Genomic DNA, 12,500 nt, shown 5'->3' with positions numbered 1-12,500 from the left:
GGCGGGTGGAGTCAGACTGTTTCATTGTTAGAAAAGCAAAATAAACATGTTAATACACAAATACACAATCAAAACAACAGGGAACTGCGTAGTTAAATTTTGTTTTTGTCTCTTTAAATCAGGGATGGGTTTTTTTTTTCTTGTTTATTTTTTCAAAGAGGCAAGGATAGATGATAAGATAATAAACCATACAAACATAAAGCAAAACAAATATTACACACATAAAACACAACAAATATCATGAAATATGAGATTCAATAGACACCAACGGATACAATTTCAGAGGGAGGCAGCATCTCTTTGGCCTCCATTGAGCTTGTAGTGTTGATGAGCGCTTGGTTTATATTTCTGCATCAACATAATGGATAGTTTTTATTTTAGAAGCAACATAAGACGTTTAAAAGCTTGATGAGGCTTTCAAGTAATTTTTGCACCACTAGTCACCAGACAGAGTTGCAAAAATAATGACCTTTATCAAACAGCATGGTGCTAGCAACACCAAGATCATGGGTTTGATTCCCAGGGAATCCACAAACTGACAAAATGTATAGCATGAATGCACTGTTAGTCACTTTGGATAAAAGCGTTTGCCAAATGCATGAATGAAAGTGTTAACACATTAAATAAAAAACAAATGCACAGAGGGCACTTTGCCTCCTTATTTCAAACAGTTTGAGATTCTCAATAGCTTATTTCAAAACCTGTTAATAGTTACGGTACATATCCAAGTTTAGCAATACAATAAGGGACAATTCATCAAAATCCCTGCAAAAGTTCTCCCATATCTGCCTCCATCTCCACAATACATGTCAGTGTGTTGGGTTTATTTCTAGCTTCTCAACCCCTACAGCCCCTCCCTAACATTTATTGAAGCATTAATCACATGTGCTCTATGCAGAGTAACTTTACCCATGCATCATTAAAGATGAAATCAAAATGAGAGTTTTGAGGCTTTAGTTCATGTCTATTAGCTTTGAGTCCAGTTCTTTCTCTTCCAGGAAAACAGACCACAAACATTGATGACTCATCTTGCACTACTCACATTTTCGTCCAATCAGATGCTCTCTGGAATGTCCCTTCCCCTAATACCACCAGCAACAAGCCAATGGTTCATGTGATGTAACTAAATCCTGTTGGCTAGCCTTTCGATTTGTCCCATCCACACGTCCTGTTTCAAACGGTGCAGTCACACTAAACTTTGCAAACTTCACTTCGGAAAAGCAACATGCAAAGTTTTGGCTTCCACTGCGTACCAAAGTTCAAATTTGGCAAATTCGGAACTCTGAAAAGACGTTTAACCAATTAGGCAGCATGACATCGACCCTCGTGAACATGCATACCACAGCTGGCTGGAAGCGAACATTTTTAGAAAAAAAAGTTTTAAATATTGATCTATTTCTTACACATAGCATTTCGCATCAGAAGACTTTAATTAATCCACTGGAGTCGTATGGATTACTTTTATGTTGGCTATATGTGCTTTTTGGAGCTTCAAACATTTGGCCCCCATTCACTTGCATAGTATAGACCTACAGAACTGAGATATTCTTCTAAAAATCTTCATTAGTGTTCTGCAGAAGAAAGAAAGTCATACACATCTGGGATGGCATGAGGGTGAGAGAACTGTCATTTTTGGGTGAACTATTTCTTTAAGGGCTTCAAGAGAAACACATACCATCGATTAACCACCCTCGGAGCTCACGGTAAGTCTGTCTTTAAAGGTTTATAAGTTATCATTTAAAATCAATTCCCCTGTGAAAAGAATGAATGGGATTTTTACTTCCGGAACCAGACTGTTGCACTCTGTAGAGGATCTTAATGTCACAGATGGAGCTCGATACAAAGCATAGAAACTTCAAAGCTGCATGGTTTGTATTGAGGGAGAGCAAATTGTAGGCTATGTTTTCACGTTTTAAATGTTTTATTATTCGTTCGTTATTATTTATAAAAAGCAGAAGCCCTAGAACATGACATCATATCCTGTTTCCGATATTCTGCGAGTTGTCCCAAGTAAATTCAAATCCGACCCTTTAGACTAATTGTATCTCTCTTGTTCTCTCTGTAGGTTTCCTGTTCTTGGGTTTGTCTCAGCCGCTGTACTTCCTGTTGGGTCTGCTCATTATGGGCGTGGCACATGCCGTTATCACTGTTAAAGGGACGCACCTGGCCAGTCACGGAGCGCTCAGCGAGTCTCCGGCCTGGGCCGAATTCTGGGCCGTTTTCTTTATCGAAGTGAGGAATTACGATTTTTTTTTGTTCTTAATTCTCTGCTTGAGTATGCAGGGCAATAGTAGGGTAGTGGAACCACGGTATTACCATCAAAATTATCATGAAAAAAAAACATGCAAATAGGGCCGGTTGGTATAACAGTATCTAGTAACAGTTTATAATAAGGTTCCATTTGTTAACATTAGTTAATGCATTCGGTATTATAAACAAACTATTAACAATACAGCATTTATTAATCTTAGTTAATATTAGTTAATAAAAATACAATTGTTCAATATTAGTTCATGTTCGTTCATAGTGCATTAACAAATGTTAACACTGTATACAACTTTTAATATTAAAAAAATGTATTAGTATGTTTTAATATTAACTAACATTAATAAATGCTGTAAAAGTATTGTTCATTGTTAGTTCATGTTAACTAATGTATCAAATGGAACCTTACTGTAATGTGTTACCTAGTATATACAGAACATGCAAAAGAATTTGCTGTACTGTACCATAAATACTGTGACAGACAAATTTGCTAAATAAATAATCATATCTTTCAGATTGCATCAGTCAAGTTACAAATAAATAGATCAAATGAGATCCTTTCTTTTGTATTTTACACTGAATATCACTCATCCCTACATGGGACTACCATGGTATTCTTTGTAAAGTTGAAATAAAGAACACATTTTGATTTCCATAGTTTTCTATTCAACAGGAACGCTAAAGTTCAGATGTTTATTAGTTATTGCAAATGTTTGTTAACAGGACAACAGTGCAGTTCAGCTAATTCTCTGCAACATGAACATGTAAAGAGGGGAAAGAATTCTTCTTGAATTAACTTTGGGAAAGTAGATTTAGGTTAACTCTGTGTTTCTATCCTCTAAAGAATTTAAATGATCTCTTTTGATCTCTGTTAGTAATAAGATTAATAATGTTCCATGGTAACAGTCCGTACTTCACACACAGACACACATACAGTGAGGTTCAAAAGTCTGAGACTACTAGTAAAAATGCCTTTTTTTTTTCTTTTTTTTTTTTTTTGTGTGGCATTTTACCAATTAAGTCTCTTGGTATTTTGTATGTCACTCTATGGCCTTCATAAATGAGCCCTACCTTTGGTCCTCCTCCCGGTCTGACCAGAAAGAGCAAAGGGGTAACTTTTTTTTGTTTTATTTAATTTTTTATTTTTTTTATGATAATGATACCGTTTCTTTGTCCCTGAAGTAATAACAATAAAATTATGCACTTTTTTTGGGATTTTATGCTATTTTTATCTTATTTACATGTCAATGTGACAATTTTACCAATAATTTGCATATGCAAAATATAAATAACATGAACTGAAAATCATGTTGTGACAATAATAGCCAGTAGATGGCTGCAGTGCTCAATGCAGCCATCTACTGTGTAGTCTGATTGTTTGTTGTAATCTAATTTTATATTATATCACAAGTTATGCATTTGGATGTATATTTAGACATTACATATCAAACAATTATTTGTCATTTTTTAAGTTTAGCATTTTAAAATGTATTTGAAGTTTTTGCAGTTAACAGAAATAAACTGCAAAATTGTGAAAATTCAATTATAGTATAAAACAGACGAATCAGAGTAAACATTTTGCTATTTCAAAACTTCTATATTAAAAATATATTTTGCAAACATTTTCAAGTCAGAAGCTTGCAGATGGATTTTTTTTGCATTTTTGCATTTTTTTGCACACCATACTGGATTTAATGTCTCTTGGGTGACAGTCTGCTCACCTTTATTTCTGTGTGTGTGTGTGTGTGTTATGTTGTGTGTCCTGCCACCTGGCTGTTTTAGTCTCACCCACTTATTTGTGTGTGTGTGTTATGTTGTGTGTCCTGCCACCTGGCTGTTTTAGTCTCACCCACTTATTTGTGTGTGTGTGTGCGTGTGTGTTCTTTATTGTGGGTGTGTAATTGTCTCAGCTCCTCATTTCTGAGTTTGTGTGTTTAGCATTGTGGCAGATTTATTGGTTTTATCTGACAAATAAATAAAAAAATTCTCTGTGTTATAGTCTCACCAGTTCATGTGTAAGTGGGTGTGAGTGTATGGGTGTGTATGTTTTGCACTCTGGATGTTTAATAGTCTCACCCTTTAATTTCTCTGTATGTCTTTTCTGCATTTTGTCTGATTTATTGATTGTATTTGACAGTTCAAAAAAAAAAGTGCTCTGTGTTATGGTCTTTCCCATTCATTGTCAATGGTCGGTCAATTTTGACCACAAAGACAAAAGGTGTAGCTTTTTTTTATGGCCACTTAGACTTATCGAATCATGCCCTCATTTTTTTTATGTTCAGATGGCAAGTGAAGGAAAAGTCACCAAGTCTTGTACCGCTCAGATAAAGGAAACAATTTCTTTTTAAATCAGCAAAAGTGTTTCCGGTCAAAAATGACCGAAAACCATAGGAGGGTTAATGACAGAATGCACTAGAGCTGGCATGAACAAAACCTGATGATTTGAGAATGTTCCAAAGTGTGCTTGTGTTCCATAAAATGTTCCATCTTGTATGCTTCAATGAGTTAACATGGTTAATATCACATATTTGCTTACAGTACATTTGATTAGCGACCTAGAAATAGTACAGAATCGTACATATTTATTTTTCATTTTGCGTCATATCTTTTCTTTGATTAAATTGTTCATAATCCTAAAACAAAAAATCTCATTTTCAATGTGGACTCAGACTTTGGACCCCAGTGTACCTGTATGCACAATGTAAATGCTGACATGTGTCCCTACTTGTATGTTTGTGTGTATTCTCAGGTGTGCGGGTCATTCTCTGCGAGGGCAGGTGTGCAGGCGCATGTTAAGATGCATCACGCTCACACTAATGTGATTGGTCTGGGAGACTCCAGCACCTGGAAAATCCCCTTCCTGCCTCGAATCGTCTACCTGTTCATCGCCCCTCTGGCTGTCCCTGTCATTACACCTGTCGTAGCCATGGGTGAGTGCTGAGTGGATGTGAGTATGTGTGGATTTGTAGGATTTGTAGGTGTGGATTCATCAGAACTTATCGTGTCCTCCTGAACGGCACTCCAAATCCATTTACCTTAATACGCTCCAGGACTATATGAATCAGTGAACTCGTGGAAGCAAGGAAAATCATTTTGAAATCTGCAGAAGATAATGTGCCAGGACTTTCGTGTCAACTCTGAGCTGATTATTGTTTATGCAATTGGTAGACACTTTTATCCTAAACGACTTAACAGTGCATTCAAGCAATGCATGTTTTATATCAGTATGTGCATCCTTGAAATTGAACCCTTGACATTGCAAGCACCAGTTGAGCTACAGGACCCTCTGCATTTACATTTACCGGTCACACTTTATATTAGGTGGCCATAACTACTATGTACTAACATTAAATACATACAAGACTATGTATTTACTGTGTAACTACATGTTGTTTTGCAAAATATCCACATTTGCAGCTACTGAGGTTGAGGTACGGGTAGGTTTAGGAGTAAGGGTAGGGTTAGGGTTAGGATAAAGAGTTAGAGTTAGGTTTCGGGGTAAGGGTTGGGTTAGGGTGATGGGTAAAGTTAACAGTGTAACTACAAATGTAATTAAATGCAGGTACTTTAAATTTAATTACAATGCAACAACTTGTATGTACATAATACCTACATTGTATCAAATGGTTAAGTACATAGTAGTTAAGGCCAGCTAATATAAAGTGGGTCCATATATACCTCATTTTTTGTCAAAATCAAGTCGTTAAATTTATTTGTATAGTGCTTTTCACAACAGGTGTTGTTTCAAAGCAGCTGTACATGAAATTATCCTATTACAGAAAATGAATATAATGCCAATATTAGTTATTTATGTTTAGAACTATTAGTGGTTAAAATATAGTAAACTACAAAATGATTTTGGATGAACTATACGTTTTAGTGTTAAAGTCCTTTTAGTCCGATTTAACTGAGGAAATACACGTAGATGCATTGTCCTTTGATTTTGGCATTTGTTAGTGGTTCATTCATGTTCTATGTAGTTTAAGAGAGTGTTGTCCCTCCTTTGAACAAGTTGATATATGTATCATTCAGTGAGGAGCATCACAGTCCGGCTGTAAGCTTATGGCAGGTAATTTTGGTGTACTCCATCCTGAGCCCACGCTTCAGACAGTGGAAGAATCTAAGTTTGCATCATCCGTCTTAGTAGACTGAAGTGAAGTCTGGCTGGCACATGCTACAGTTGGTCATCATCACTCAGCGACACAGTGGGAGTCGGACATCAGGCAGGACCGGAGATGGATCTGGCAGACTCTGGTAACCTCGAGATATAATCCCGAGGTTTAGACAGGGAAAGAAATAGAATGAAATTAGCATAGATGCCATTCACCTTAAAGCAGGGTTAAAGAATAAGAGAAGTGTTGTCGGTTCCAGCAGACCTAACTAAAGCAGCATAACTATAAATTGAGGGATAAATTAGGTAAATGTATGTGCTTTTATATGTGTGTTTCAGGCCAGTTGAAGGGTCAATCTCCATTCCAGATTGTACGCACAGTGCTGTGTGTGTGTCTAGGCTTTTTCTCTCAATATTACCTGCTCAGGTGTGTGTCAGGGCTGTCGTGCAACTCTGCTCTACTGGTCATGCTGCTGTGTAGAGCCATGTTCTCCCTGCCATACATACATGTCAACATATTTCAGGTAGGGTACAAATACACGATGAAATGTAACCCTACCATTTCTTACACAATAATAAAGGTCTCATATCATGGAAAACAGGATTTTCTGCTCTTTTTTTAAATAAGAGATTGTGGTACTCAGGGATTCCAATTCCTTAACAGTTCCATTAACGATTCTTACTTTTAAGGAAGACATATTTAGAAATAAGAAATGCAATTCTTATTATAGATATAAAAAATCTGAAATACATTTTAATACAATTATTGCAAAAGGCATATTTTACACAGACTTTTGAATGAATTTTAAGACATTATAGAGGCATAAATGCAATTATTGGTCCTACTGTAGCTATATATATTTTTTTACATATTTCATTATTGATTTTATTTTATTTATTTATTTATTTATTTATTTTTATATAAATTCCAGTGGTTACAACAGAACTTGAAATATGTTGGCCTATGTTTAACTACACACTGTTATATGAACAACCAGTCGGTAACTGCACTGCCTTCTGACAAGTGTTTTTGATTCACTAAAAAGATCTGGCTCATATAAGTGATTCGTTCAGGAATCAGATTCACTGGTCATGCTGAATGTTTCACGCTGTACTGTAGATTCAAAAGAACCGGCTCATGAGAGTCATTCGTTCAGGAATCAGATTCACTGGTTATGCTGAATGTTTCACGCTGTACTGTAGATTCAAAAGAACCGGCTCATGAGAGTCATTCGTTCAGGAATCAGATTCACTGGTCATGCTGAATGTTTCATTATGTACTGTAGATTCAAAAGAACTGGCTCATATGAGTCATTCGTTCAGGAATCAGATTCACTGGTCACGCTGAATGTTTCATTATGTACTGTAGATTCAAAAGAACTGGCTCATATGAGTCATTCGTTCAGAAATCGGATTCACTGGTTATGCTGAATGTTTCACGCTGTACTGTAGATTCAAAAGAACTGGCTCATGAGAGTCATTCGTTCAGAAATCGGATTCACTGGTTATGCTGAATGTTTCACGCTGTACTGTAGATTCAAAAGAACCGGCTCATGAGAGTCATTCGTTCAGGAATCAGATTCACTGGTCATGCTGAATGTTTCATTATGTACTGTAGATTCAAAAGAACCGGCTCATATGAGTCATTCGTTCAGGAATCAGATTCACTGGTCACGCTGAATGTTTCATTATGTACTGTAGATTCAAAAGAACTGGCTCATATGAGTCATTCGTTCAGGAATCAGATTCACTGGTCACGCTGAATGTTTCATTATGTACTGTAGATTCAAAAGAACCGGCTCATATGAGTCATTCGTTCAGGAATCAGATTCACTGGTCATGCTGAATGTTTCATTATGTACTGTAGATTCAAAAGAACCGGCTCATATGAGTCATTCGTTCAGGAATCAGATTCACTGGTCACGCTGAATGTTTCATTATGTACTGTAGATTCAAAAGAACTGGCTCATATGAGTCATTCGTTCAGGAATCAGATTCACTGGTCACGCTGAATGTTTCATTATGTACTGTAGATTCAAAAGAACTGGCTCATATGAGTCATTCGTTCAGGAATCAGATTCACTGGTCACGCTGAATGTTTCATTATGTACTGTAGATTCAAAAGAACCGGCTCATATGAGTCATTCGTTCAGAAATCGGATTCACTGGTCTCGCTGAATGTTTCATTATGTACTGTAGATTCAAAAGAACTGGCTCATATGAGTCATTCGTTCAGGAATCAGATTCACTGGTCACGCTGAATGTTTCACGCTGTACTGTAGATTCAAAAGAACTGGCTCATATGAGTCATTCGTTCAGGAATCGGATTCACTGGTCACGCTGAATGTTTCACGCTGTACTGTAGATTCAAAAGAACTGGCTCATATGAGTCATTCGTTCAGGAATCAGATTCACTGGTCATGCTGAATGTTTCACGCTGTACTGTAGATTCAAAAGAACCGGCTCATGAGAGTCATTCGTTCAGGAATCAGATTCACTGGTCACGCTGAATGTTTCACGCTGTACTGTAGATTCAAAAGAACTGGCTCATATGAGTCATTCGTTCAGGAATCAGATTCACTGGTCATGCTGAATGTTTCACGCTGTACTGTAGATTCAAAAGAACTGGCTCATATGAGTCATTCGTTCAGGAATCAGATTCACTGGTCTCGCTGAATGTTTCATTATGTACTGTAGATTCAAAAGAACCGGCTCATATGAGTCATTCGTTCAGGAATCAGATTCACTGGTCTCGCTGATTGTTTCATTATGTTTCACGCTGTACTGTAGATTAAAAAGAACTGGATCATATGAGTCATATGTTCAGGAATCTGACTTACTGGTCATGCTGAATGTTTCGGGCTGTAGATTCAAATCGAATCGGACGACACTGGTAGTGTGGCTGTATGTTTCGTACTATAGGTTTATTAGAGAGGTAGCACGGCCGCTGAATATTTCAGTGTATTCGTGTTCTGTCCACATAGGCAGAGAAACACACGTTCTGGAACCAGTTTTAACCAGTTAATTAACCAAAGGCCAAAGGGTTTACCACAGTAAATTTTGGAATTACACCACTTTGTGTTGCCTGAAAAAAATGAAGCGTGCTTTGATACTGAAGGAAACTGCTGTAACACATTTCTTTGCCTAACTGCCTGTTATGGATGTAGAATTCTGTGAATGAAGACCTTTTTAACAACTATGTATTATTACCACATATACTGTACATGCACGGCTAATCCAGATACAAGGAAAACATTATTAGAGGTAAAAAGTATATTTCTCACTTGTTTCTAAGTCTTCGCTGAATATACATTTTTCACACTCCAGGTGTGTATACGATTGCAGGGTAAACTTTGACAATGGTGAATGGGAGACCACAGCAAATATTATTTTCACTTACCCATTTGCTCCAAGAGCAATAGGAAAAATGTGAAAAAGGTCTATTATTGTTAGATATGATGCATTAAAACAGATTTGATGTTGCCGGGTTTTGACTGAGAAGCAGATCTGTAATTAAAACTTGAATTAACTGTATGCTTCTTAAGATTTCTATGCTGATAAATCTACCACACAAGAAAACAATTTAATTGCTTATTTTAGCTCATTTTGGTGAGGTAAGTGGCTTATTTTGGGCTTGTTTTTCCAGACCAGGTCGCTTGTTTTCTTGTGAGATCTGGCAACACTGCAACTGGTATGTCACCCACCCCTTAGTATAGTACTGTCAGTTTAAAAAGAACGTAATTAATTATTCTTTTATTTCATTTGGAAAGGAGGCTACGGTTCGCCCAAACTGGAACGAAAAAATACTGTTTCTGCTCAGAGCTAACCGAAAATAAAAACATTTCATTTTCAGTCCCTGCTCCTACACTACAGTCACACTCAAGTACATTATCCTGTCGACTCTCTCTGGCTCATAACAGCAATCTGAGGGTGAACTTTAAAAGCTATTCAACTTGACTAAAGTCTGTATAAATCCATCCCGCTCTTTGTCTATCCCTCTCCATCCTTCCCCCCGAGACCACTCAATACGGCTTTGTTCTCTCTTCTGCACACAAAAGTACACAGAGTTCATGTGTAGAAAAAAGCAGAACAGCAGAGAACAATTCATGCATGGCTTTCCCAGGCAGACCAAAGCGAGAATGTACTTTTGTGTTGTGCTGATCCTCAGAGTTATTTCTGCTGGTTTAAAGCTTTTAAAGGCCATCAGCTTGGAGACTGCAAAATAATGTGTGTGCTCTTTGTTTTTGGCAAAAAGCTCCATTGCTGGTTCACACTTGTTTAGCATGCAGTGTGTTACAGTGTGCGTGTCTGTTTAATGCTTTTGTGCGCTTTTGTCTTGTGTGTGTTTGTCTAGTTTGGACCCCTGTGGTGTCACTGGCGTCCCTCAGATCACTGAACACATTTGATAATTTCCTCATAGATCACACACTTAGCTAAGGGTTAGTAAGGTTTCTTCTGTAGCTTCTGTAGCATTTTATTTTTGCATTGGCAGTATTTCTTATTGGCTAGTTTTGGTGATGGGGAGTTTTTTTGCAGTTTACAGAGTCTACAGCTGTCACATGGACAGGCTTGATTTCTCAGGACACCTATTTTAGGGATACATGTTGGGAAGAAGGCATACTTGGTATTCCAAACATTTTTTCTAAAGTTCAAGTTGACAAAAGGTTAATTAATAAAAGTATGTAAAGTGAGTTAAAGGAATAGTTCACCCAAAATGAAAATTCTCTCATTATTCACTTACCCTGATACCATCCCAGATGTGTATGACTGTCTTTCTTTAGCAGAACACAAATGAAGATTTTTAGAAGAAGATCGAGCTCTTTCAGGTCTTTATAATGCAAGTAAACGGGTGCCAACACTTTGACGGTCCAGAAAAGTAATCCATGGCATAAAAGCAATCCATGGCATAAAAGTAATCCATGCAACTCCAGTCGATCAATGAATGTCCTCTGAAGCAAATCAATACATTTGTATAAAAAAATAAATCAATAATTAAAACGTTATTAACATTAAAGTGCCAATTTAAAGTTAAAAACATTTTATTCATCGATTTGTTTCTTACATAAACCTATCGACTTCGCTTTAGAAGACATTCATTGATCGACTGAGTCATGTGGATTACTTTTATGCTGCCTAAATGTGACTTTTGGACCGTCAAAGTGCTGGCACCTGTTTACTTGCATTATAAAGCCCTGTCAGAGCTCTATCTTCTTCAAAAAATCTTCATTTGTGTTCTGCTAAAGAAAGACATACACATCTGGGATGGTATTAGGGTAAGTGAATAATGAGAGAATTTTAATTTTTGGGTGAACAATCCCTTTAAAGAAGTTAAGTACAGTAAAGTTATGTAAGTAAAGAAAGTAAGTTGCATATGTAAATAAAGTAAACAAAGTAAAAAGGTAAGTAAAGTAAGTTAAGTAATGAAAATACTGTAAGTAAAGAAAGCAAAGTTAAGTATAGTAAAATGACAGACAGAAAGTAAAGTATGTGAAACAAAGAAATTAAAGTTATTGTGTAAAGTAAGTTAAGTAATGAAAGTAAATTGAAGTAAGTGACGTTAAGAAGTAAAGTTAGATATGTGAAGTAAGTTAAGAAAGTAAAGTAAGTTAAAGGTGCAATATGTCATATATTTACTGTAATAAAGCATAAAATTATCATAATATGTCATTAGAGAATTAGGAAACATGCTAAGTTGAAATATTGGCTTTTCTGAAAACAATGATACGGCCAGTATATTCTACTTTGAAATGTCCGGCAAACACAGCACGTTGCAGCCATGGAAGCCAGCAATACATCTAGCTAACATTGACAGAGATATAAAAAATCCACATGAGCTGGTTTATAATTTGCAAACAATAAACACATTGTAAATGTATACATTAGCTGATCAACTTACAGTGTAGGGCTCGCCACTTGCCATTGTCAGTTTGCTCGTTCCTGTTGCGTGTCCTCAATCTGGCAACCCGCATGAGATTCGAGTCTGGGGAGGAGGGGGCGGGGGAGAAAACTCTCTCCAATATTTTGAATTTATCCATTTTAAACGCTTGATGTCAATGTTACATATTGCTCCTTTAAGTACAGTAAAGTAAGTGAAGGAAAGAAAGTTAAGAAAGTAAGGTAAGTT

The 12,500-nt window shown here is 36.7% G+C and overlaps 1 protein-coding gene across 1 annotated transcript in view; it reads left to right on the top strand.

Moving 5' to 3' along the window:
* LOC127427440 (fatty acid desaturase 6-like) overlaps window positions 1–12,500 on the top strand; it is a 19,555-nt gene that overhangs the window by 2,015 nt on the left and 5,040 nt on the right. Inside the window, exons 2-4 of the mRNA XM_051675048.1 lie at window positions 2,066–2,232; window positions 5,015–5,195; window positions 6,716–6,900. Coding sequence (XP_051531008.1) covers window positions 2,066–2,232; window positions 5,015–5,195; window positions 6,716–6,900 — 533 coding nt within the window. The remainder of the gene's footprint in view (window positions 1–2,065; window positions 2,233–5,014; window positions 5,196–6,715; window positions 6,901–12,500) is intronic.

The sequence above is a fragment of the Myxocyprinus asiaticus genome, chromosome 36 (assembly GCF_019703515.2).
Source record: "Myxocyprinus asiaticus isolate MX2 ecotype Aquarium Trade chromosome 36, UBuf_Myxa_2, whole genome shotgun sequence".
Classification (NCBI taxonomy): domain Eukaryota; kingdom Metazoa; phylum Chordata; class Actinopteri; order Cypriniformes; family Catostomidae; genus Myxocyprinus; species Myxocyprinus asiaticus.
This window is presented reverse-complemented; position numbering and strand designations above follow the sequence as displayed.